Genomic DNA, 25,000 nt, shown 5'->3' with positions numbered 1-25,000 from the left:
ACGGGTCAGGAAGCTCTTCATGTGAGGGGGGCCGCTTTCCTTCAAGACCTGGGGAAGGGGGAGAGAGGAGAGGAAGCTCTTCATTTCAAGGTCCTTTATGAACTAGGGAGACCTGGGGATTTGATGTGGACAGAATATGAGGTTTTATGAACTAGGGAGACCTGGGGATTTGATGCGGACAGAATATGAGGTTTGTCCATCTGAAGGAGAGGCCTCCCTGTGAGTGTGTGGATGTGTTGTGGTCACAATCATACCCACCCATGCATGTGTAAATCTCTCTCCACCCCCCCCCCCTCCCTCTCTAGGAGGAGGGAGAGGAGGGAGGTAGAGGAGGGGGAGGGAAGTAGAGGGGGTTAGAGGAGGGAGGTAGAGGAGGGTGAAGGGAGGTAGAGGAGGGTAGAGGGGGCAGAGGAGGGAAGTAGAGGTAGAAGAGGGGGGAGGGAAGTAGAGGGGGTAGAGGAGGGAGGGAGAGGAGGGTGGAGGGAGGTAGAGGAGGGCAGAGGAGAGAGGAAGAGGAGGGTGAAGGAGGGAGGTAGAGGGTGGAGGAGGGTAGAGGAGGGAGGTAGAGGAGGGTAGAGGGGTGCAGAGGAGGGAGGTAGAGGTAGCAGAGGGGGGAGGTAGAGGAGGGTGAAGGGAGGTAGAGGAGGGTAGAGGGGGCAGAGGAGGGAAGTAGAGGTAGAGGAGGGGGGAGGGAAGTAAAGGGGGTAGAGGAGGGAGGGAGAGGAGGGTGGAGGGAGGTAGAGGAGGGCAGAGGAGAGAGGAAGAGGAGGGTGAAGGAGGGAGGTAGAGGAGGGTGGAGGAGGGTAGAGGAGGGAGGTAGAGGAGGGTAGAGGAGGGAGGTAGAGGAGGGAGGTAGAGGAGGGTAGCGGAGGGAGGTAGAGGAGGGTGGAGGAGGGTAGAGGAGGGAGGTAGAGGAGGGTAGAGGAGGGAGGTAGAGGAGGGTAGAGGGGTGCAGAGGAGGGAGGTAGAGGTAGCAGAGGGGGGAGGGAAGTAGAGGGGGTAGAGGATGGAGGTAGAGGATGGTAGAGGAGGGAGGTAGAGGAGGGTAGAGGATGGTAGAGGATGGAGGAAGGTAGAGGAGGTAGAGGAGGGTAGAGGAGGGAGGTAGAGGAGGGTAGAGGAGGGTAGAGGATGGTAGAGGAGGGAGGTAGAGGATGGAGGTAGAGGAGGGTAGAGGAGGGAGGTAGAGGAGGGTAGAGGATTGAGGTAGAGGAGGGTGGAGGGAGGTAGAGGAGGGTAGAGGAGGGTGGAGGGAGGTAGAGGAGGGTAGAGGAGGGTAGAGGATGGAGGTAGAGGAGGGTGGAGGAGGGAGGTAGAGGAGGGTAGAGGATGAGGTAGAGGAGGGTGGAGGAGGGAGGTCGAGGAGGGTAGAGGATTGAGGTAGAGGAGGGTGGAGGGAGGTAGAGGAGGGTAGAGGAGGGTGGAGGGAGGTAGAGGAGGGAGGTAGAGGAGGGTAGAGGAGGGTAGAGGAGCGTGGAGGAGGGAGGTAGAGGAGGGTAGAGGATGAGGTAGAGGAGGGTGGAGGAGGGAGGTAGAGGAGGGAGGTAGAGGAGGGTAGAGGATGGAGGTAGAGGAGGGAGGTAGAGGAGGGAGGTAGAGGAGGGTAGAGGAGGAAGGTAAAGGAGGGTAGAGGGTAGAGGAGGGTAGAGGAGGGAGGTAGAGGAGGGTAGAGGAGGGAGGTAGAGGAGGGTAGAGGAGGGAGGTAGAGGAGGGTGGAGGGAGGTAGAGGAGGGTGGAGGAAGGTAGAGGAGGGTGGATGAGGGAGGTAGAGGAGGGTAGAGGAGGGTGGAGGAGGGAGGTAGAGGAGGGTAGAGGAGGGTGGATGAGGGAGGTAGAGGAGGGAGGATGGAGGTAGAGGAGGGAGGTAGAGGAGGGAGGTAGAGGAGGGAGGTAGAGGAGGGTAGAGGATGGAGGTAGAGGAGGGTGGAGGAGGGAGGTAGAGGAGGGTAGAGGAGGGTGGATGAGGGAGGTAGAGGAGGGAGGTAGAGGGTAGAGGATGGAGGTAGAGGAGGGTAGAGGAGGGAAGGAGCGGGGTGGAAGGAGAGAGCGAGTCTGTTATGTAATGTCCATGTTTCAGGCCCTTCTCCGCCTAACCTGATATGAGGTGGTGAGAGAGAGACAGAGAGAGCTCAGTAACTGACTCCTCATGTGACTAATGCTTCTGGGAGAAACAATACACCCCCCCCCCCCCCCCCCCCCCTCCCTGTGTAAGAGGTATGGCTGAACAACAAGGCTAGGAGGTAACATAACCAACCGGTAAAGTTAGAATTAAAACAAAAAGTGTACTCCCAGCTTCTGTTTCAGTAAAAAGCTGAGGGATGAGTTATGGATGCTGAATATGGATGAATATGGATGCTGAATATCCATAATATTAACGTTGAGGTTATGAACATGTTTTGAGGCTATGCAGTGTTTCTTAACATGTACATTGTTTTACAAACATTTGAGTAAAACAAGTTCATATTTCTGATTCTGACGGGACACTTTAACGAAGCAAATTGTGGATGTAGCAATTGAGGATTCTAGCTTTGAACAATGTCACAGAGACAAGAGATGTGAAACTGAGGAGAGCAGACACACATCCCTCCCCGTTTTAGACTGGGCTTTTCTTGGATACAGTTGCTAAGGTTAGGGGTTTCTATGTGGTGGGCCGCCGAGGGGCAGGTGAGGTGACACAGTCATGTCTCTCTGTCCGTCTGAATAGATGGGCTCTCTCTAGGGTTCTCTAAGGACAGGTGACGTAGCAGCCTGCTGCAGAGGTGACGTAGCTTCCTCGAGTCTGACAGGTGACGTAGCTTCCTCGGGTCTGACAGGTGACGTAGCTTCCTCGGGTCTGACAGGTGACGTAGCCTCCTCGGGTCTGACAGGTGACGTAGCGTCCTCAGGTCTGACAGGTGACGTAGCTTCCTCAGGTCTGACAGGTGACGTAGCTTCCTCAGGTCTGACAGGTGACGTAGCGTCCTCAGGTCTGACAGGTGACATAGTCACCTTGGGTCTGACAGATGACATAGCCACCTTGGGTCTGACAGGTGACATAGCCTCGTTGGGTCTGACAGGTGACATAGCCTCGTTGGGTCTGACAGGTGACATAGCCTCGTTGGGTCTGACAGGTGACGTAGCTTCCTCGGGTCTGACAGGTGACATAGCCTCGTTGGGTCTGACAGGTGACGTAGCTTCCTCGGGTCTGACAAGTGACGTAGCCTCATTGGGTCTGACAGGTGACATAGCCACCTTGGGTCTGACAGGTGACATAGCCACCTTGGGTCTGACAGGTGACGTAGCTTCCTTGGGTCTGACAGGTGACATAGCCTCGTTGGGTCTGACAGGTGACATAGCCACCTTGGGTCTGACAGGTGACATAGCCTCGTTGGATCTGACAGGTGACATAGCTTCCTCGGGTCTGACAGGTGACATAGCCTTGTTGGGTCTGACAGGTGACATAGCCTCGTTGGGTCTGACAGGTGACATAGCTTCCTCGGGTCTGACAGGTGACATAGCCTCGTTGGGTCTGACAGGTGACATAGCCACCTCAGGTCTGACAGATGACATAGCCTTACGAGACCCCATTTTGATATACGAGACCCCATTTTGATATAAGACCCCATTTTGATATACGAGACCGCACGATGTCTCTCTTTCCTGACAATACCAGGGTTCAACCAACCAAGCACAATGTCTCTCTTTCCTGACAATACCAGGGTTCAACCAACCAAGCACGATGTCTCTATTTCCTGATAATACCAGGGTTCAACCAACCAAGCACGATGTCTCTATTTCCAGAGTTAATGATAATACCAGGGTTCAACCAACCAAGCACGATGTCTCTATTTCCAGATAATACCAGGGTTCAACCAACCAAGCACGATGTCTCTATTTCCAGAGTTGTAACCCTATTTTTCAAACCAGACCCCTAGTTTGGGGAAGCTTCAGACGACAGTCATGAGACCAGTGCTGTTTCTTAGATGGCATCGCTGGTCCCTTCGCTTAGACTGAGTTCTGGGATATTAGAATCCTCTGGCCTTCTCCCTCGTTATCTTCAACCTCTAGAAATAGGAGCCCATCACAGACGTGGCGCATACTGTGAGGATTGTCGTCTTTGATACCAGAAGAAAAAAATAAAAAGTCTGATTTCCTTTTATGGAAAACAGCGTGAGGACTAGAAGGAGAGTGTGTGTGGGCTCTTGGCTGGGTGTACAGGTCGCAGGATGGCGGCAGACGAGCTGTAGTCATTCTTCCTTCAGACGACATGGAATCTCTATCAGCGAGATGGAGTTACAACACCTCCTTTACACACACACACTATCACACACACACACTACCACACCTCACGCCTGATGACACAGATCAGGTTATTTAAAAAGGAAACTCTCTGTTATTTAACGTTGATCTTTATTTATTTTCTCTCTCTTTCTTTCCATCGCTCTCTCCCATTCCCTCTCTCTCTCCTAGTCCCTCTCTCTCTATCCTAGTCCCCCCTCTCTCTCTCCTAGTCCCCCTCTCTCTCCTAGTCCCTCTAGTCCCCCCCTCTCTCTCTCCTAGTCCCCCTCTCTCTCTCATAGTCCCCCTCTCTCTCTCTCTTAGTCCCCCTCTCTCTCTCATAGTCCACCTCTCTCTCTCTCCTAGTCCCCTTCTCTCTCTCCTAGTACCCCCCCTCTCTCCTAGTCTCTCTCTCTCTCTCCTAGTCTCTCTCTCTCTCTATCTGCTAGTCCCTCTCTCTTTCTCTCTCTCTCCTAGTCCATCTCTCTCCTAGTCCCTCTCTCTCTCTCTCTCTCTCCGAGTCCCTCTCTCTCTCTCCGCTAGTCCCTCTCTCTCTCTCTCTCTCTCTCTCTCCTAGTCCCTCTCTCTCCTAGTCCCTCTCTCTCCCTCTCATTCCCTCTCTCTCTCTCTTCCTTCCCTTCCCCCCTCTCTCTCCTAGTCCCTCTCTCTCCCTCTCTGCTAGTCCCTCTGCCCCTCTCTCTCTCTCTCTCCTAGTCCCTATGCCTCTCTCTCTCTCTCCTAGTCCCCTCTCTCTCTCTCTCTCTCTCTCTCTCCTAGTCCCTCTGCCTCTCTCTCTCTTTCTCTCTCCAAGTCCCTCTTTCTCTCCAAGTCCCTCTTTCTCTCCAAGTCCCTCTCTCTCTCCAAGTCCTTCTCTCTCTCCTAGTCCCTCTGCCTCTCTCTCTCTTTCTCTCTCCAAGTCCCTCTTTCTCTCCAAGTCCCTATTTCTCTCCAAGTTTAATTTCTCTCCAAGTCCCTCTCTCTCTCCAAGTCCTTCTCTCTCTCCTAGTCCCTCTCTCTCTCCCTCTCTCCTAGTCCCTCTGTCCCTCTCTCTCTCCAAGTCCTTCTCTCTCTCCTATTCCCTCTCTCTCTCTTTCTCTCTCCAAGTCCCTCTTTCTCTCCAAGTCCCTCTTTCTCTCCAAGTTTAATTTCTCTCCAAGTCCCTCTCTCTCTCCAAGTCCTTCTCTCTCTCCTAGTCCCTCTCTCTCTCCCTCTCACCTAGTCCCTCTGTCTCTCTCTCTCTCCAAGTCCTTCTCTCTCTCCTATTCCCTCTGTCTCTCTCTCTCTCTCTCTCCTAGTCCCCCTCTCTCTCTCTCTCTCTCTCTCTCTCCCTGCTTTTTCTCAATGAGACATTAACACCAGTGGCGGGTCTGGATCCGTACATACGAGACCTTCTATACCACCAGGGTGTGTGTGTGTGTGTGTGTGTGTGTGTGTGTCAACAGGGTGAAACAATAGCAGAGGCTGGCAGACTAAAGATAAAGGATCTGTGGTATCAGTAACAAGGAAGGACTGAAGCCCCGAGGCCATACGGGAAAGCAGCTAGTACGGCTGTGCATGATGGGTGGTTCTTGGCCCATTTAGGCCCGCTCTTCCCTTCTAGGCCGCATCGCAAATGGCACACTGTTCCCTGTATAGCGCACTACTTTTGAACAGGGCTCACAGGGCGGCACTATTACAGGGAATAGGGTGCCGTTTAGGGACACCTCATCTCGTCTCCTACGTCCTTCAGTAAGGAGACATCCAGACGGTAAACACAGACAGTGATTTATCTATCTATCCATCCCCTCTCTTTGATCCAGCTGACTCAGGATTAAGTCAGGGTTTGGGGATAAGTCACGACCCTCCTCATCGCTGTGACACAACGCCAGCATCCCAAAATGGCACCCTATTCCCTACATAGGGCACTACTTTTGACCAGAGCCCTACGGAATAGGGTGCCAATTGGGGATACAGTTCATCTAGCATGCCCAGACGGTAGTGGTTGAGATGATACAGAAACATCCTCTTCCACAGTCATGTTATGTCCATGTACCAGGCCTCTTCCACAGTCATGTTATGTAAATGTCCATGTTTCAGGCCTCTTCCACAGTCATGTTATGTCAATGTTTCAGCCATCTTCCACAGTCATGTTATGTCAATGTTTCAGCCCTCTTCCACAGTCATGTTATGTCCATGTTTCAGCCCTCTTCCACAGTCATGTTATGTCCATGTTTCAGCCCTCTTCCACAGTCATGTTATGTCCATGTTTCAGCCCTTTTCCACAGTCATGTTATGTAATGTCCATGTTGCAGGCCTCTTCCACAGTCATGTTATGTCAATGTTTCAGACCTCTTCCACAGTCATGTTATGTCTATGTTTCAGGACTCTTCCACAGTCATGTTATGTCTATGTTTCAGGACTCTTCCACAGTCATGTTATGTCCATGTTTCAGGCCTCTTCCACAGTCATGTTATGTTATGTTCATGTACCAGGCCTCTTCCACAGTCATGTTATGTCCATGTACCAGGCCTCTTCCACAGTCATGTTATGTCCATGTACCAGGCCTCTTCCACAGTCATGTTATGTCCATGTACCAGGCCTCTTCCACAGTCATGTTATGTCCATGTACCAGGACTCTTCCACAGTCATGTTATGTCAATGTTTCAGACCTCTTCCACAGTCATGTTATGTCCATGTACCAGGCCTCTTCCACAGTCATGTTATGTAATGTCCATGTACCAGGCCTCTTCCACAGTCATGTTATGTCCATGTACCAGGCCTCTTCCACAGTCATGTTATGTAATGTCCATGTACCAGGCCTCTTCCACAGTCATGTTATGTTATGTTCATGTACCAGGCCTCTTCCACAGTCATGTTATGTCCATGTACCAGGCCTCTTCCACAGTCATGTTATGTAATGTCCATGTACCAGGCCTCTTCCACAGTCATGTTATGTCCATGTACCAGGCCTCTTCCACAGTCATGTTATGTTATGTCCATGTATCAGGCCTCTTCCACAGTCATGTTATGTAATGTCCATGTACCAGGCCTCTTCCACAGTCATGTTATGTTATGTTCATGTACCAGGACTCTTCCACAGTCATGTTATGTCAATGTTTCAGACCTCTTCCACAGTGATGTTATGTCCATGTACCAGGCCTCTTCCACAGTCATGTTATGTTATGTTCATGTACCAGGACTCTTCCACAGTCATGTTATGTCCATGTTTCAGACCTCTTCCACAGTCATGTTATGTCCATGTACCAGGCCTCTTCCACAGTCATGTTATGTTATGTCCATGTACCAGGCCTCTTCCACAGTCATGTTATGTCCATGTACCAGGCCTCTTCCACAGTCATGTTATGTCCATGTACCAGGCCTCTTCCACAGTCATGTTATGTAATGTCCATGTACCAGGCCTCTTCCACAGTCATGTTATGTCCATGTACCAGGCCTCTTCCACAGTCATGTTATGTTATGTCCATGTACCAGGCCTCTTCCACAGTCATGTGTAATGTCAGACTAGAGAAGCTGTTTGACAGACAGACAGACAGACAGACAGACAGACAATATGGAGGCTATATACAGGGGGTACCAGTACAGAGTCAATGTTGAGGCTATATACAGGGGGTACCAGTACAGAGTCAATGTTGAGGCTATATACAGGGGGTACCAGTACAGAGTCAATGTGGAGGCTATATACAGGGGGTACCAGTACAGAGTCAATGTGGAGGCTATATACAGGGGGTACCAGTACAGAGTCAATGTTGAGGCTATATACAGGGGGTACCAGTACAGAGTCAATGTGGAGGCTATATACAGGGGGTACCGGTACAGAGTCAATGTGGAGGCTATATACAGGGTGTACCAGTACAGAGTCAATGTGGAGGCTATATACAGGGTGTTAGGGTACAGGTTAGTTGAGGTAATTGAGGTATTATGGGTAGTCATTTGTCAGTCAAGTTCGTCCAAGCCATCCGAGACCTCAGAGGAAATCCCAGGCATGAGGTCCACAACGTTCCAATCAGAACAGCATCGACAACGCTAGCAGCTGGCAGTAAGTTAGCTGGCAGTAAGTTAGCTGGCAGTAAGTTAGCTGGCAGTAAGTTAGCTGGCAGTAAGTTAGCTGGCAGTAAGTTAGCTGGCAGTAAGTTAGCTGGCAGTAAGTTAGCTGGCAGTAAGTTAACTGGCAGATTTATAACAAATAATTTTACTGTTGCTATCGAAAATAACAGATCATCAGGCTTCTGTCATCTCTATCTATCTTCCAAAAACCAATAGCTTGCAGGAAAATAATTGCAAATAAAAACAACATGAACAACAAATCTGCTGGAGTTAACAGGCCTGCAAGACTGCCCAGTGGGCGCCATGGCAATGCCTAATCAACATTGATCGAATCATTGTAAACCTGATACATGTGTTTTATTGATGAAGTGATTGATATTGAAGTTCATGGAAGAGTAGAAACCAATATCATGCTCTGATTAACAACAATAAAAAAAGGACTTTCTCCTTCCACGCCTCTCTCTCTCTCTCTCTCTCTCTCTCTCTCTCTCTCCCCTCTATCTCTCCTCTCTCTTTCCCTCTCCTCTCTCTCTCCCCTCTATCTCTCCTCTCTCTTTCCCTCTCCTCTCTCTCTCTCCTCTATCTCTCCTCTCTTTCTCTCTCCTCTCATCTCAATTATCTCTCATCTATTCTCTCTCCTCTCTCTCTCTCTCTCTCTCTCTCTCCCCTACCACCCCCTCTCTCTCTCTCTCTCTCTCTCCCCTACCACCCCCTCTCTCTCCCCTTCCACACCCCTCTCTCCCCTACCACCCCCTCCTCTCTCTCTCTCTCTCTCTCCCCTTCCACCCCCCTCTCTCTCTCTCTCCCCTACCACCCCCCCTCTCTCCCCTTCCACCCCCCCTCTCTCCCCTTCCACCCCCCCTCTCTCCCCTACCACCCCCCCCCCTCTCTCTCTCTCTCTCTCTCTCTCTCTCTCTCCTTCCACCTCTCTCTCTCTCTCTCTCTCTCCTTCCACCCCTCTCTCGCTCTCTCCACCTCTGTCTCTCTCTCTCTCTCTCTCAAATTCATTTCAATTCAATTCAATTGACTTTATTGACATGGCAAGCTCATTATTACTTACATTGTCAAAGTATACATATCGAAAAAGAAAATAAAAATATATATTTATATATCAAATATATATACAGTGCCTTGCGAAAGTATTCGGCCCCCTTGAACTTTGCGACCTTTTGCCACATTTCAGGCTTCAAACATAAAGATATAAAACTGTATTTTTTTGTGAAGAATCAACAACAAGTGGGACACAATCATGAAGTGGAACGACATTTATTGGATATTTCAAACTTTTTTAACAAATCAAAAACTGAAAAATTGGGCGTGCAAAATTATTCAGCCCCCTTAAGTTAATACTTTGTAGCGCCACCTTTTGCTGCGATTACAGCTGTAAGTCGCTTGGGATATGTCTCTATCAGTTTTGCACATCGAGAGACTGAAATTTTTTCCCATTCCTCCTTGCAAAACAGCTCGAGCTCAGTGAGGTTGGATGGAGAGCATTTGTGAACAGCAGTTTTCAGTTCTTTCCACAGATTCACACACCATCCCCGCGCAGCCTGTCCTCTCTGGGCAGCCAGGTTTGTCTGTGATGACCGGTCTCTATAGCCAGACTGTCCTCTCTGGGCAGCCAGGTTTGTCTGTGACGACCGGTCTCTATAGCCAGCCTGTCCTCTCTGGGCAGCCAGGTTTGTCTCTGACGACCGGTCTCTATAGCCAGACTGTCCTCTCTGGACAGCCAGGTTTGTCTGTGACGACCGGTCTCTATAGCCAGACTGTCCTCTCTGGGCAGCCAGGTTTGTCTGTGACGACCGGTCTCTATAGCCAGACTGTCCTCTCTGGGCAGCCAGGTTTGTCTGTGATGACTGGTCTCTATAGCCAGACTGTCCTCTCTGGGCAGCCAGGTTTGTCTGTGACGACCGGTCTCTATAGCCAGACTGTCCTCTCTGGGCAGCCAGGTTTGTCTGTGACGACCGGTCTCTATAGCCAGACTGTCCTCTCTGGGCAGCCAGGTTTGTCTGTGACGACCGGTCTCTATAGCCAGACTGTCCTCTCTGGGCAGCTAGGTTTGTCTGTGACGACCGGTCTCTATAGCCAGACTGTCCTCTCTGGGCAGCCAGGTTTGTCTGTGATGACCGGTCTCTATAGCCAGACTGTCCTCTCTGGGCAGCCAGACTGTCCTCTCTGGGCAGCCAGGTTTGTCTGTGATGACCGGTCTCTATAGCCAGACTGTCCTCTCTGGGCAGCCAGGTTTGTCTGTGATGACTGGTCTCTATAGCCAGACTGTCCTCTCTGGGCAGCCAGGTTTGTCTGTGACGACCAGTCTCTATAGCCAGACTGTCCTCTCTGGGCAGCCAGGTTTGTCTGTGACGACCGGTCTCTATAGCCAGACTGTCCTCTCTGGGCAGCCAGGTTTGTCTGTGATGACTGGTCTCTATAGCCAGACTGTCCTCTCTGGGCAGCCAGGTTTGTCTGTGACGACCGGTCTCTATAGCCAGACTGTCCTCTCTGGGCAGCCAGGTTTGTCTGTGACGACCGGTCTCTATAGCCAGACTGTGCTCACTGAGTCTGTACCTAGTCAATGTTTTCCTCAGGTTTCTATCAGTCACAGTGGTCAGATAGTCTGCCACCAAGTACTGTCTGTTTAGATCCAATGAAGTTTACTTTGATTTGTTGGGGTGCCTCTCCAATAGGTGATATATTTTTATTTTTGTTTTGTGATGATTTGGTTGGGCCAGATTTTCTGAGTGCTGTCCTGAGGCTCTATGGAGTTGGTTTGGGTTGGGTGAACTGAGCCTCAGAACCAGCTGGCTGAGTGCTGTCCTGAGGCTCTATGGGGTTGGTTTGGGTTGGTGAACTGAGCCTCAGAACCAGCTGGCTGAGGGGACTCTTCTCTTGTTTCATCTCTTGACATTGTAGAGCTGTGTGATGGAATGTTTTGGGGTCACTTGTTTTTAGATGGTTTAGAGCCCAGGTCTGACAGAACCTGTGGTTAACGGTCAGAGCCCTGGTCTGACAGAACCTGTGGTTAACGGTCAGAGCCCAGGTCTGACAGAACCTGTGGTTAACGGTCAGAGCCCAGGTCTGACAGAACCTGTGGTTAAGGGTCAGAGCCCAGGTCTGACAGAACCTGTGGTTAACGGTCAGAGCCCATGTCTGACAGAACCTGTGGTTAACGGTCAGAGCCCATGTCTGACAGAACCTGTGGTTAACGGTCAGAGCCCAGGTCTGACAGAACCTGTGGTTAACGGTCAGAGCCCAGGTCTGACAGAACCTGTGGTTAACGGTCAGAGCCCAGGTCTGACAGAACCTGTGGTTAACGGTCAGAGCCCAGGTCTGACAGAACCTGTGGTTAACGGTCAGAGCCCAGATCTGACAGAACCTGTGGAGACGATCTAGGTGCTGCTGTGACCCCTCTTTAGTGGGAGACAGCAGCACCAGGTCATCTGTCTACAGCAGACCCTCCTTAGTGGGAGACAGCAGACCCTCCTTAGTGGGAGACAGCAGCACCAGGTCATCTGTCTACAGCAGACCCTCCTTAGTGGGAGACAGCAGCACCAGGTCATCTGTCTACAGCAGACCCTCCTTAGTGGGAGACAGCAGCACCAGGTCATCTGTCTACAGCAGACCCTCCTTAGTGGGAGACAGCAGCACCAGGTCATCTGTCTACAGCAGACCCTCCTTAGTGGGAGACAGCAGCACCAGGTCATCTGCGTACAGCAGACACTTGATTTCAGTGTTGTGTAGGGTGATACCAGGTGCTGCTGATTCTTCTAATGTTTTTGCCAATTCATTAATGTAGATATTAAATAGTGTTGGACTTATTGGGCAGCCCTGTTCCACTCCCCATCCCTGAGAGAAGAGGTCTGTTTGCTTGTTGTTAATTCATTAATGTAGATATTAAATAGTGTTGGACTTATTGGGCAGCCCTGTTTCACTCCCCGTCCCTGAGAGAAGAAGTCTGTTGGCTTGTTGTTAATTCATTAATGTAGATGTTAAATAGTGTTGGACTTATTGGACAGCCCTGTTTCACTCCCCGTCCCTGAGAGAAGAAGTCTGTTTGCTTGTTGTTAATTCATTAATGTAGATGTTAAATAGTGTTGGACTTATTGGGCAGCCCTGTTCCACTCCCCGTCCCTGAGAGAAGAAGTCTGTTTGCTTGTTGTTAATTCATTAATGTAGATGTTAAATAGTGTTGGACTTATTGGGCAGCCCTGTTCCACTCCCCGTCCCTGAGAGAAGAAGTCTGTTTGCTTGTTGTTAATTCATTAATGTAGATGTTAAATAGTGTTGGACTTATTGGGCAGCCCTGTTCCACTCCCCGTCCCTGAGAGAAGAAGTCTGTTTCCTTGTTGCCAATTTTTTAGTGTACATTGATTTCTATTAGTTTATAAAAAGGCCTTCGTGCCAAATTGAATCTAATGTTTTCTTGAAATCTACAAAACACGAGTAGATTTAGCCTTTGTTTAGGTTTATTTGTTTATCAATTAGAGTGTGGGGGGTGTAAATGTGGTCTGTTGTACGATCATTTTTTTGAATTCCAATCTGGCTTCTGCTCAGGACGTTGTGTTCGTCAAGGATATGATGTCGTCTGCTATTTATAATACTGCAGAGAATTTTACCCAAGTTGCTGTTAACGCAAATTCCTCTGTAATTATTTGGGTCAAATTTGTCTATATTTTTATAGATTGGTGTGATCAATCCCTGGTTCCAAATATCGGGGAAAATACCTGCAGTGAGGATAATGTTGAAGAGTTTGAGTAAAGCCAATTTGAATTTGTGGTCTGTATATTTGATCATTTCATTTAAAATACCATCAGCACCACAGGCCTTTTGGGGTTGGAGAGTGCATAGTTTATCCAATAATTCTTCTTCTGTAATTGGGGTATCAACAGGACAGGATTCTCTGTCTCTCTCTCTCTCTCTCTCTCTCTCTCTCTCTCTCTCTGTCTCTCACTCTCTGTCTCTCACTCTCTGTCTCTTACTCTCTGTCTCTTACTCTCTGTCTCTTACTCTCTGTCTCTCTCTCTCTTACTCTCTGTCTCTCACTCTCTGTCTCTTACTCTCTGTCTCACACTCTCTGTCTCTCACTCTCTGTCTCTCACTCTCTGTCTCTCACTCTCTGTCTCTTACTCTCTGTCTCTCACTCTCTGTCTCTTACTCTCTGTCTCTTACTCTCTGTCTCTTACTCTCTGTCTCTCACTCTCTCTCTCACTCTCTGTCTCTCACTCTCTGTGTCTTATTCTCTGTCTCTTACTCTCTGTCTCTCACTCTCTGTCTCTTACTCTCTGTCTCTTACTCTCTGTCTCTCACTCACTCTCTGTCTCTCTCTCACTCTCTGTCTCTCACTCTCTGTGTCTTAGTCTCTGTCTCTTACTCTCTGTGTCTTACTCTCTGTCTCTTACTCTCTGTCTCTTACTCTCTGTCTCTCACTCTCTGTCTGTCACTCTCTGTCTCTTACTCTCTGTCTCTTACGCTCTGTCTCTCACTCACTCTCTGTCTCTCTCTCACTCTCTGTCTCTCACTCTCTGTGTCTTAGTCTCTGTCTCTTACTCTATGTCTCTCACTCTCTGTCTCTTACTCTCTGTCTCGTACTCTCTGTCTCTCACTCTCTGTCTCTCACTCTCTGTCTCTCTCTCACTCTCTGTCTCTCACTCTCTGTCTCTCACTCACTCTCTGTCTCTCACTCTCTGTGTCTCTGTCTCTGTATCTCTCTCTCTCTCATCTGGCATGTACAGTAATGAGGGATGGAGAGAAGGAGGGAGAGAGGTGAAAAAAAGATGAAGGGCTGGACGAAGGACAAACAGGCTAAACGACCTACTATGAAAATGACAAGGACAGCTAGCCCTTCAAACTAGTCCTATCATAACGTATGAGTACGGAGGGAGAGTGAAGGACAGTGACCTTAAGTAAATAAAAGTTGAATAAATAAATTAAATATTGAACACATTATAGTGAAAGGTCTGGATAAGAACAAGTTGTAGTGATAGTTTTGTATGGGTGATTCTGTTTAGAGACTGTTTTACTGGTCAGAGACACACAGGGGCAATGACGATGTTACGTGTCTTACCTCGAAGCAGACAGACAGGTTCCTCTTGAGGGCTATCTCGTAAACCAGACTGATTTCTGACTTAGAGGCATCACTCCCCTCATCCAGCTCCTTCTGCTCCTCAGGGCTCTAGAAGAACAGAACAGAACATGAGAAGAACCCTCATCCAGCTCCTTCTGCTCCTCAGGGCTCTAGAAGAACAGAACAGAACATGAGAAGAACCCTCATCCACCTCCTTCTGCTTCTCAGGGCTCTAGAAGAACAGAACAGAACATGAGAAGAACCCTCATCCATCTCCTTCTGCTCCTCAGGGCTCTAGAAGAACAGAACAGAACATGAGAAGAACCCTCATCCATCTCCTTCTGCTCCTCAGGGCTCTAGAAGAACAGGACAGAACATGAGAAGAACCCTCATCCATCTCCTTCTGCTCCTCAGGGCTCTAGAAGAACAGAACAGAACACGAGAAGAACCCTCATCTACCTCCTCCTGATCCTCAGGGCTCTAGAACAGAAAATGAGAACTCCCCTAATCTACCTCATCCTGCTCCTCAGGGCTCTAGAACAACAGAACATGAGAAGAACCCTCATCTACCTCCTCCTGCTCCTCAGGGCTCTAGAAGAACAGAACAGAACATGAGAAGAACCCTCATCCACCTCCTTCTGCTTCTCAGGGCTCTAGAAGAACAGAACAGAACATGAGAAGAACCCTCATCCATCTCCTTCTGCTCCTCAGGGCTCTAGAAGAACAGAACAGAACATGAGAAGAACCCTCATCCATCTCCTTCTGCTTCTCAGGGCTCTAGAAGAACAGAACAGAACATGAGAAGAACCCTCATCCATCTCCTTCTGCTCCTCAGGGCTCTAGAAGAACAGAACAGAACATGAGAAGAACCCTCATCCATCTCCTTCTGCTCCTCAGGGCTCTAGAAGAACAGGACAGAACATGAGAAGAACCCTCATCCATCTCCTTCTGCTCCTCAGGGCTCTAGAAGAACAGAACAGAACACGAGAAGAACCCTCATCTACCTCCTCCTGATCCTCAGGGCTCTAGAACAGAACATGAGAACTCCCCTAATCTACCTCCTCCTGCTCCTCAGGGCTCTAGAACAACAGAACATGAGAACTCCCCTCATCTACCTCCTCCTGCTCCTCAGGGCTCTAGAACAACATAACATGAGAACTCCCCTCATCTACCTCTTCCTGCTCCTCAGGGCTCTAGAACAACAGAACATGAGAAGAACCCTCATCTACCTCCTCCTGCTCCTCAGGGCTTTAGAACAGAACATGAGAACTCCCCTCATCCAGCTCCTCCTGCTCCTCAGGGCTCTAGAACAGAACATGAGAACTCCCCTCATATACCTCCTCCTGCTCCTCAGGGCTCTAGAACAACAGAACATGAGAACTCCCCTCATCCACCTCCTCCTGCTCCTCAGGGCTCTAGAACAACAGAACATGAGAACTCCCCTCATCCATCTCCTCCTGCTCCTCAGGGCTCTAGAACAACAGAACATGAGAACTCCCCTCATCCATCTCCTTCTGCTCCTCAGGGCTCTAGAAGAACAGAACAGAACACGAGAAGAACCCTCATCTACCTCCTCCTGATCCTCAGGGCTCTAGAACAGAACATGAGAACTCCCCTAATCTACCTCCTCATGATCCTCAGGGCTCTAGAACAACAGAACATGAGAACTCCCCTCATCTACCTCCTCCTGCTCCTCAGGGCTCTAGAACAACAGAACATGAGAACTCCCCTCATCTACCTCCTCCTGCTCCTCAGGGCTCTAGAACAACATAACATGAGAACTCCCCTCATCTACCTCTTCCTGCTCCTCAGGGCTCTAGAACAACAGAACATGAGAAGAACCCTCATCTACCTCCTCCTGCTCCTCGGGGCTTTAGAACAGAACATGAGAACTCCCCTCATCCAGCTCCTCCTGCTCCTCAGGGCTCTAGAACAGAACATGAGAACTCCCCTCATATACCTCCTCCTGCTCCTCAGGGCTCTAGAACAACATAACATGAGAACTCCCCTCATCCACCTCCTCCTGCTCCTCAGGGCTCTAGAACAACAGACATGAGAACTCCCCTCATCTACCTCCTCCTGCTCCTTAGGGCTCTAGAACAACAGAACATGAGAACTCCCCTCATCCATCTCCTCCTGCTCCTCAGGGCTCTAGAACAACAGAACATGAGAACTCCCCTCATCCATCTCCTCCTGCTCCTCAGGGCTCTAGAACAACAGAACATGAGAACTCCCCTCATCTACCTCCTCCTGCTCCTCAGGGCTCTAGAACAACAGAGCATGAGAACTCCCCTCATCTACCTCCTCCTGCTCCTCAGGGCTCTAGAACAACAGAACATGAGAACTCCCCTCCTCAGGGCTCTAGAACAACAGAACATGAGAACTCCCCTCCTCAGGGCTCTAGAACAACAGAACATGAGAACTCCCCTCCTCAGGGCTCTAGAACAACCTTTCTTAAAGTATGGGTCACAACCTGTTAATGGTGGGTTGCGACGTGTCAGAGTATCAATGTATGTAATGTAATTATAATGTAATGTAATTATTGAATGAATTGATTTGGCAACTGCGACCTCTGTTCAGTGCGGTCTCTGTCTAGCAGTGGTCTCTGCTCAGTTTGGCAGCTGTGTGAGTGGGAGAGGGAGATGCCCTTGTGCTCCAGATCTTTTTTTTCTGGAGTTTTCTTGAATATCACTCCGCGTACAACAGCAGATGATGCGCTGTCAGCGACTGACCCGGGGCGGCAGGGTAGCCTAGTGGTTAGAGCGTTGGACTAGTAACCGGAAGGTTGCAAGTTCAAACCCCCGAGCTGACAAGGTATCTGTCGTTCTGCCCCTGAACAGGCAGTTAACCCACTGTTCCTTGGCCGTCATTGAAAATAAGAATTTGTTCTTAACTGACTTGCCTAGTTAAATAAAGGTATAATAAAAAATAAACCTGACTTGTCATTCCCACTCGCCAAATGGACTCACGCTCGCAACAAGTTCTGACTGAGCTCAATCGTCACGAAAAGCCAATATACCGATGAGATTCTCTCTCTTTCAAACAAACATTGATAATTAATGAGGAGCTCCCTCAAAGTGTTTTGTGCTTAGTAATGAATCTCTCAAAAACAAACAAGTTAAAATAACACATTCTGACCAAACATCCACAGCAAGACGATATTCACAGGGAGTTCTTTCAGAACAGGACAGAATGCTTCAGGAAAACAGCTTCAACAGTGGAAAAGTAAGTCAGCTAGCAGGGCATTGTTGTCATTTTATACCAGGCAGAAGCAGAAATAAGGGAGTACACTATCTCTCATAGCTAGTAGATGTGAGTTTCTCTTTCAAACAATCCCCTGGCCTTGTACACGGCTAATAGCTAACGTTAGCTAGTTACTTTATCTCCTTCTGCTCCTCAGGGGCCTCATATATAACGTACAAAATACATCCCAACATGTGCGTGCGCCAGTTTTCACGCAAAAAGTTGGCATTTATAGAAATGTAATTTTTTACGTCAGAATGTGCTCACCTCCCAGTGATGTTTTGTTATGTATGTACCTTTACTAGTGGTTGAAATATATATAAATATTTCAAGCTGGCAAGGAAATGGGGGATAGGACTTTCTACCCCCCTTTTCTCCTCAAATTCGTGATTTCCAACTGGCAGTTACAGACGCTGCAACTCACGAGAGGCGAAGGTCGAGAGCCACGCGTTAACCCGAAACACGACCCTGCCAAGCCCCAATACTTCTTGACACACTGCGCACCAGCCGCACCACCATGTTGGAGGAAACACCTGGCGACCGTGTCGGCGGGCATTGCGCCCGGCCCACCACAGTCATCTCCCTGACCAAGGCCCTTCTCCCCCGATTGCTCAGTTTGGCCGGGCGGCCAGCTCCAGGAAGAGTCTTAGTGGTTCCAAACTTCTTCCATTTAAGAATGATGGAGGCCAGAAATGTTTTGGTACCCTTCCCCAGATCTGTGCCTCGACACAATCCTGTCTCGGAGCTCTACAGACAATTCCTTCAACCTCATGGCTTGGTTTTTGCTCTGACATGAACTGTCAACTGTGGGACCTTATATAGATAGACAGGTGTGTGCCTTTCCAAATCATGTCCAATCAATTGAATTGACCACAGGTGGATTCCAATCAAGATGTAGAAACATCTCAAGGATGATCGATGGAAACAGGATGCACCTGAGCTCAATTTAGAGTCTCATAGCAAAGGGTCTGAATACTTTTGTAAATGAGGTATCTGTTTTTTTTTTTAACCTAAATACATTTGGGAAAAAATATTTAAACCTGTTTTCGCTTTGTCATTTTGGGGTATTGTGTGTAGATTGATGTGGTTAATAAAAAATAAAAAATACATTCTAGAATAAGGCTGTAACGTAACAAGACGTGGAAAAAGTCAAGGGGTCTGAATACTTTCCGAAGGCTCTGTATGTATCAAGTTTGAAGTCGTTTTATTGTCATGTGCACAAGTACAGTGAAATGCCTTTCCCAACAATGCAGTAATGAATATCAGTGGTGATACAAATAAAAAGTCAAGTAAATTGACCGGATGTATAATATTTGACGGTGTGGGTAGGCTACCGTATTCCTGTGCGATAGGAGCGTGACGTCATAGCCCATTTAATCTCAGAGCCAATACCAAGGCAGGACAGGAGTGTGACATCATAGTCTAGTTAATCTCAGAGCCAATACCAAGGCAGGACAGTAGTGTGACATCATAGCCTAGTTAATCTCAGAGCCAATACCAAGGCAGGACAGGAGTGTGACATCATAGCCTAGTTAATCTCAGAGCCAATACCAAGGCAGGACAGGAGCGTGACGTCATAGCCCATTTAATCTCAGAGCCAATACCAAGGCAGGACAGGAGTGTGACATCATAGTCTAGTTAATCTCAGAGCCAATACCAAGGCAGGACAGTAGTGTGACATCATAGCCTAGTTAATCTCAGAGCCAATACCAAGGCAGGACAGGAGTGTGACATCATAGCCTAGTTAATCTCAGAGCCAATACCAAGGCAGGACAGGAGTGTGACATCATAGCCCATTTAATCTCAGAGCCAATACCAAGGCAGGACAGGAGTGTGACATCATAGCCTAGTTAATCTCAGAGCCAATACCAAGGCAGGATAGGAGTGTGACATCATAGCCTAGTTAATCTCAGAGCCAATACCAAGGCAGGACAGGAGTGTGACATCATAGCCCATTTAATCTCAGAACCCAATACCAAGGCAGGACATAGAAACCCAATAATCTATTGATAAAGTAAATATTAAAAACAGTCTTTTGCAGGCCATGGCCAAATGCCAATAGATCCAAATTATAACAATAAGGTTGTTACTGTCACCATAAAGGGTGAATGGAGGAGTTCTCCAGGAGTTAGAATTCTGTTCACACACAGTTTTAGGACAGGTCTGATTTATAATGGAAAACATGCGTAGGTATGGCGTATGCTAAGTTAATAAACATCAATATATTTGTACGTGCGTAGACTGTTCAGAAATGACGCAAGCATACATTTAGTGTGAAATTTACACAAAGGTTATAAATGATGCCTTTGGGCTCTAGAACATCATAGAACAACAGAACAGAACATTGGAACACCTTTTGGGCTCTAGAACAACAGAAAAGAACATTAGAACACCATTTGGGGAAGGCAGGGTTGCATCATTTGTAACTGTATCTAAAATGTACCAAACCGTGCCAATAATGTCTACTGCTCTTGTTTCCCATGATTGGTATCAATAAAAATGTATTTTTTTTGTAAAGGTTTCGGGAACACAACAAACAGAATATGTTCTCAGAGAGCAGAGCAGAGTGTTCTAGTGGTTTAGTCTGTTTTCATCAGGAAACTCTGGAGTGTTGAAGACCTGTAACAGGAAATAGTCCAGTCCTCTACTCTAACTGTACAACATCCAACTGACATTTCTCATGGCAACACTTTCCCTCCAAAAACAATGATTTTCTTCTTTCTCTCATAAACATACAGGGTGGCCAAACAGTGTCCTGACTGCTCCAGGCATAATATGATATGTGGGAGGGAGGGAGACAGGGAGGTAGGGAGACAGGGAGGTAGGGAGACAGGGAGGGAGGTAGGGAGACAGGGAGGGAGGTAGGGAGACAGGGAGGGAGGGAGACACGGAGGTAGGGAGACAGGGAGGTAGGGAGGGAGGGAGACAGGGAGGGAGGGAGAGCTCATTATCTGTCTCCTCAATGCTGCTGGGAAAAACAATACACTTCTCTCCCTCCCTCCCTCCCTCCCTCCCTCCCTCCCTCCCTCCCTCCCTCCCTCCCTCCCTCCCTCCCTCCCTCCCTCCCTCTCTTCATTCCTTCATTCAACCAGCCTTTCATTCAGCCAGGCCTTCATTCAACCAGCCCTTCATTCAACCAGCCCTTCATTCAACCAGCCCTTCATTCAACCAGCCCTTCATTCAGCCAGGCCTTCATTCAGCCAGGCCTTCATTCAACCAGCCCTTCATTCAACCAGCCCTTCATTCAGCCAGCCCTTCATTCAACCAGCCCTTCATTCAGCCAGGCCTTCATTCAACCAGCCCTTCATTCAGCCAGGCCTTCATTCAGCCAGCCCTTCATTCAGCCAGGCCTTCATTCAACCAGCCCTTCATTCAACCAGCCCTTCATTCAGCCAGGCCTTCATTCAACCAGCCCTTCACTCAGCCAGGCCTTCATTCAACCAGCCCTTCATTCAACCAGCCCTTCATTCAGCCAGCCCTTCATTCAACCAGCCCTTCATTCAGCCAGGCCTTCATTCAACCAGCCCTTCATTCAGCCAGGCCTTCATTCAGCCAGCCCTTCATTCAGCCAGGCCTTCATTCAACCAGCCCTTCATTCAACCAGCCCTTCATTCAGCCAGGCCTTCATTCAACCAGCCCTTCACTCAGCCAGGCCTTCATTCAACCAGCCCTTCATTCAGCCAGGCCTTCATTCAGCCAGGCCTTCATTCAGCCAGGCCTTCATTCAACCAGCCCTTCATTCAGCCAGCCATTCATTCAACCAGCCCTTCATTCAGCCAGGCCTTCATTCAGCCAGGCCTTCATTCAGCCAGGCCTTCATTCAGCCAGGCCTTCATTCAGCCAGGCCTTCATTACACATTGTGAATACGGCTTGTCTGGTCTACGGAGCAATCATCATGTTGTGTGTGTTAGGGTACCCGTGGATAATCTAGTCACACCCTGCCCGTGGATAATCTAGTCACACCCTGCCCGTGGATAATCTAGTCACACCCTGCCCGTGGATAATCTAGTCACACCCTGCCCGTGGATAATCTAGTCACAACCTGCCCGCGGATAATCTAGTCACACCCTGCCCGTGGATAATCTAGTCACACCCTGCCCGCGGATAATCTAGTCACACCCTGCCCGTGGATAATCTAGTCACAACCTGCCCGTGGATAATCTAGTCACACCCTGCCCGTGGATAATCTAGTCACACCCTGCCCGTGGATAATCTAGTCACACCCTGCCCGTGGATAATCTAGTCACAACCTGCCCGTGGATAATCTAGTCACACCCTGCCCGCGGATAATCTAGTCACAACCTGCCCGTGGATAATCTAGTCACACCCTGCCCGCGGACAATCTAATCACACCCTGCCCGCGGATAATCTAATCACACCCTGCCCGCGGATAATCTAGTCACACCCTGCCCGTGGATAATCTAGTCCTACCCTGCAGATAATCTAGTCACACCCTGCAGATAATCTAGTCACACCCTGCAGACAATATAGTCACACCCTGCCCGCGGACAATATAGTCACACCCTGCCCGCAGATAATCTAGTCACACCCTGCCTGCAGATAATCTAGTCCTACCCTGCAGATAATCTAGTCACACCCTGCAGATAATCTAGTCACACCCTGCAGATAATCTAGTCCTACCCTGCAGATAATCTAGTCCTACCCTGCAGATAATCTAATCTTAGCCTGCAGATAATCTAGTCACACCCTGCAGATAATCTAGTCACACCCTGCAGATAATCTAGTCCTACCCTGCAGATAATCTAGTCCTACCCTGCAGATAATATAATCCTACCCTGCAGATAATCTAGTCCTACCCTGCAGATAATCTAGTCCTACCCTGCAGATAATCTAGTCCTACCCTGCAGATAATCTAGTCCTACCCTGCAGATAATCTAGTCCTACCCTGCAGATAATCTAGTCCTACCCTGCAGATAATATAATCCTACCCTGCAGATAATCTAGTCCTACCCTGCAGATAATATAATCCTACCCTGCAGATAATCTAGTCCTACCCTGCAGATAATCTAGTCCTACCCTGCAGATAATCTAGTCCTACCCTGCAGATAATATAATCCTACCCTGCAGATAATCTAGTCCTACCCTGCAGATAATCTAGTCCTACCCTGCAGATAATCTAGTCCTACCCTGCAGATGATCTAGTCACACCCTGCAGATAATCTAGTCACACCCTGCAGATAATCTAGTCCTACCCTGCAGATAATCCAGTCACACCCTGCAGATAATCTAGTCCTACCCTGCAGATAATCTAGTCCTACCCTGCAGATAATCTAGTCACACCCTGCAGATAATCTAGTCCTAGCCATTTTTTTCTGAATGACGTGACCCTTTCCTTGTAGTGTCAAAATAAATCTCTTCGAAATCTCAATATTGACACGTGTAACATCCATATGGCAAGAGATCCATATTGGATCCAATATTTGAAACGCATCTCAGCCGTGTGTAACATCAGTTTTTACTGGTTAACTCCATCGAGTCCTTAGGGGAGCCGCAGTGGTGGGACAAGACTGTAACTACCAATTCCAGGACAAGGAGCACTTTCCTTCCAGGAGTGAATGTCTGTGTGCTAGACCCTCTGTAAATGACACATTTCCAGAGGAAAGGAATATCGCAAAAGTACGATAATTGGCTCATTGTTACGACATCAGCCAGTATTGTAATCTGACATGTACAATAGATGTTTCCTGCAATCAAAAAGAGAGACTTTACCACAGTACTACTGAGAGACTTTACCACAGTACTACTGAGAGACTTTACCACAGTACTACTGAGAGACTTTACCACAGTACTACTGAGAGACGTTACCACAGTACTACTGAGAGACTTTACCACAGTACTACTGAGAGACTTTACCACAGTACTACTGAGAGACTTTACCACAGTACTACTGAGAGACGTTACCACAGTACTACTGAGAGACTTTACCACAGTACTACTGAGAGACTTTACCACAGTACTACTGAGAGAGACTTTACCACAGTACTACTGAGAGACGTTACCACAGTACTACTGAGAGACTTTACCACAGTACTACTGAGAGAGACTTTACCACAGTACTACTGAGAGAGACTTTACCACAGTACTACTGAGAGAGACTTTACCACAGTACTACTGAGAGACTTTACCACAGTACTACTGAGAGACGTTACCACAGTACTACTGAGAGACTTTACCACAGTACTACTGAGAGACTTTACCACAGTACTACTGAGAGAGACTTTACCACAGTACTACTGAGAGACTTTACCACAGTACTACTGAGAGACTTTACCACAGTACTACTGAGAGACTTTACCACAGTACTACTGAGAGACTTTACCACAGTACTACTGAGAGACTTTACCACAGTACTACTGAGAGACTTTACCACAGTACTACTGAGAGACTTTACCACAGTACTACTGAGAGACTTTACCACAGTACTACTGAGAGACTTTACCACAGTACTACTGAGAGAGACTTTACCACAGTACTACTGAGAGACTTTACCACAGTACTACTGAGAGAGACTTTACCACAGTACTACTGAGAGAGACTTTACCACAGTACTACTGAGAGACTTTACCACAGTACTACTGAGAGACTTTACCACAGTACTACTGAGAGACTTTACCACAGTACTACTGAGAGACTTTACCACAGTACTACTGAGAGAGACTTTACCACAGTACTACTGAGAGACTTTACCACAGTACTACTGAGAGAGACTTTACCACAGTACTACTGAGAGAGACTTTACCACAGTACTACTGAGAGAGACTTTACCACAGTACTACTGAGAGACTTTACCACAGTACTACTGAGAGAGACTTTACCACAGTACTACTGAGAGAGACTTTACCACAGTACTACTGAGAGAGACTTTACCACAGTACTACTGAGAGACTTTACCACAGTACTACTGAGAGAGACTTTACCACAGTACTACTGAGAGAGACTTTACCACAGTACTACTGAGAGAGACTTTACCACAGTACTACTGAGAGAGACCTTACCACAGTACTACTGAGAGAGACTTTACCACAGTACTACTGAGAGAGACTTTACCACAGTACTACTGAGAGAGACTTTACCACAGTACTACTGAGAGAGACTTTACCACAGTACTACTGAGAGAGACTTTACCACAGTACTACTGAGAGAGACTTTACCACAGTACTACTGAGAGAGACTTTACCACAGTACTACTGAGAGAGACTTTACCACAGTACTACTGAGAGAGACTTTACCACAGTACTACTGAGAGAGACTTTACCACAGTACTACTGAGAGAGAGACTTTACCACAGTACTACTGAGAGAGACTTTACCACAGTACTACTGAGAGAGACTTTACCACAGTACTACTGAGAGAGACTTTACCACAGTACTACT

General features: G+C 48.2%; 1 protein-coding gene across 2 annotated transcripts in view; it reads right to left on the bottom strand.

Annotated features, from left to right (window-relative positions):
* The window catches only part of LOC139420128 (staufen double-stranded RNA binding protein 2), a 349,406-nt gene that overhangs the window by 237,506 nt on the left and 86,900 nt on the right, over positions 1-25,000 (bottom strand). For both annotated transcript variants that reach the window (XM_071169872.1, XM_071169871.1), the window contains exons 7-8: positions 14,363-14,470; positions 1-48 (exon numbers count right to left, since the gene is read on the bottom strand). The exon at positions 1-48 is cut by the window's left edge and continues 165 nt beyond it. In XM_071169872.1, coding sequence (XP_071025973.1) covers positions 1-48; positions 14,363-14,470 — 156 coding nt within the window. The remainder of the gene's footprint in view (positions 49-14,362; positions 14,471-25,000) is intronic.

The sequence above is a fragment of the Oncorhynchus clarkii genome, chromosome 11, assembly GCF_045791955.1.
Source record: "Oncorhynchus clarkii lewisi isolate Uvic-CL-2024 chromosome 11, UVic_Ocla_1.0, whole genome shotgun sequence".
NCBI classification, from domain to species: Eukaryota; Metazoa; Chordata; class Actinopteri; order Salmoniformes; family Salmonidae; genus Oncorhynchus; species Oncorhynchus clarkii.
The sequence above is the reverse complement of the archived record's forward strand: the minus strand, read 5'-3'. Positions and strand labels throughout refer to the sequence as shown.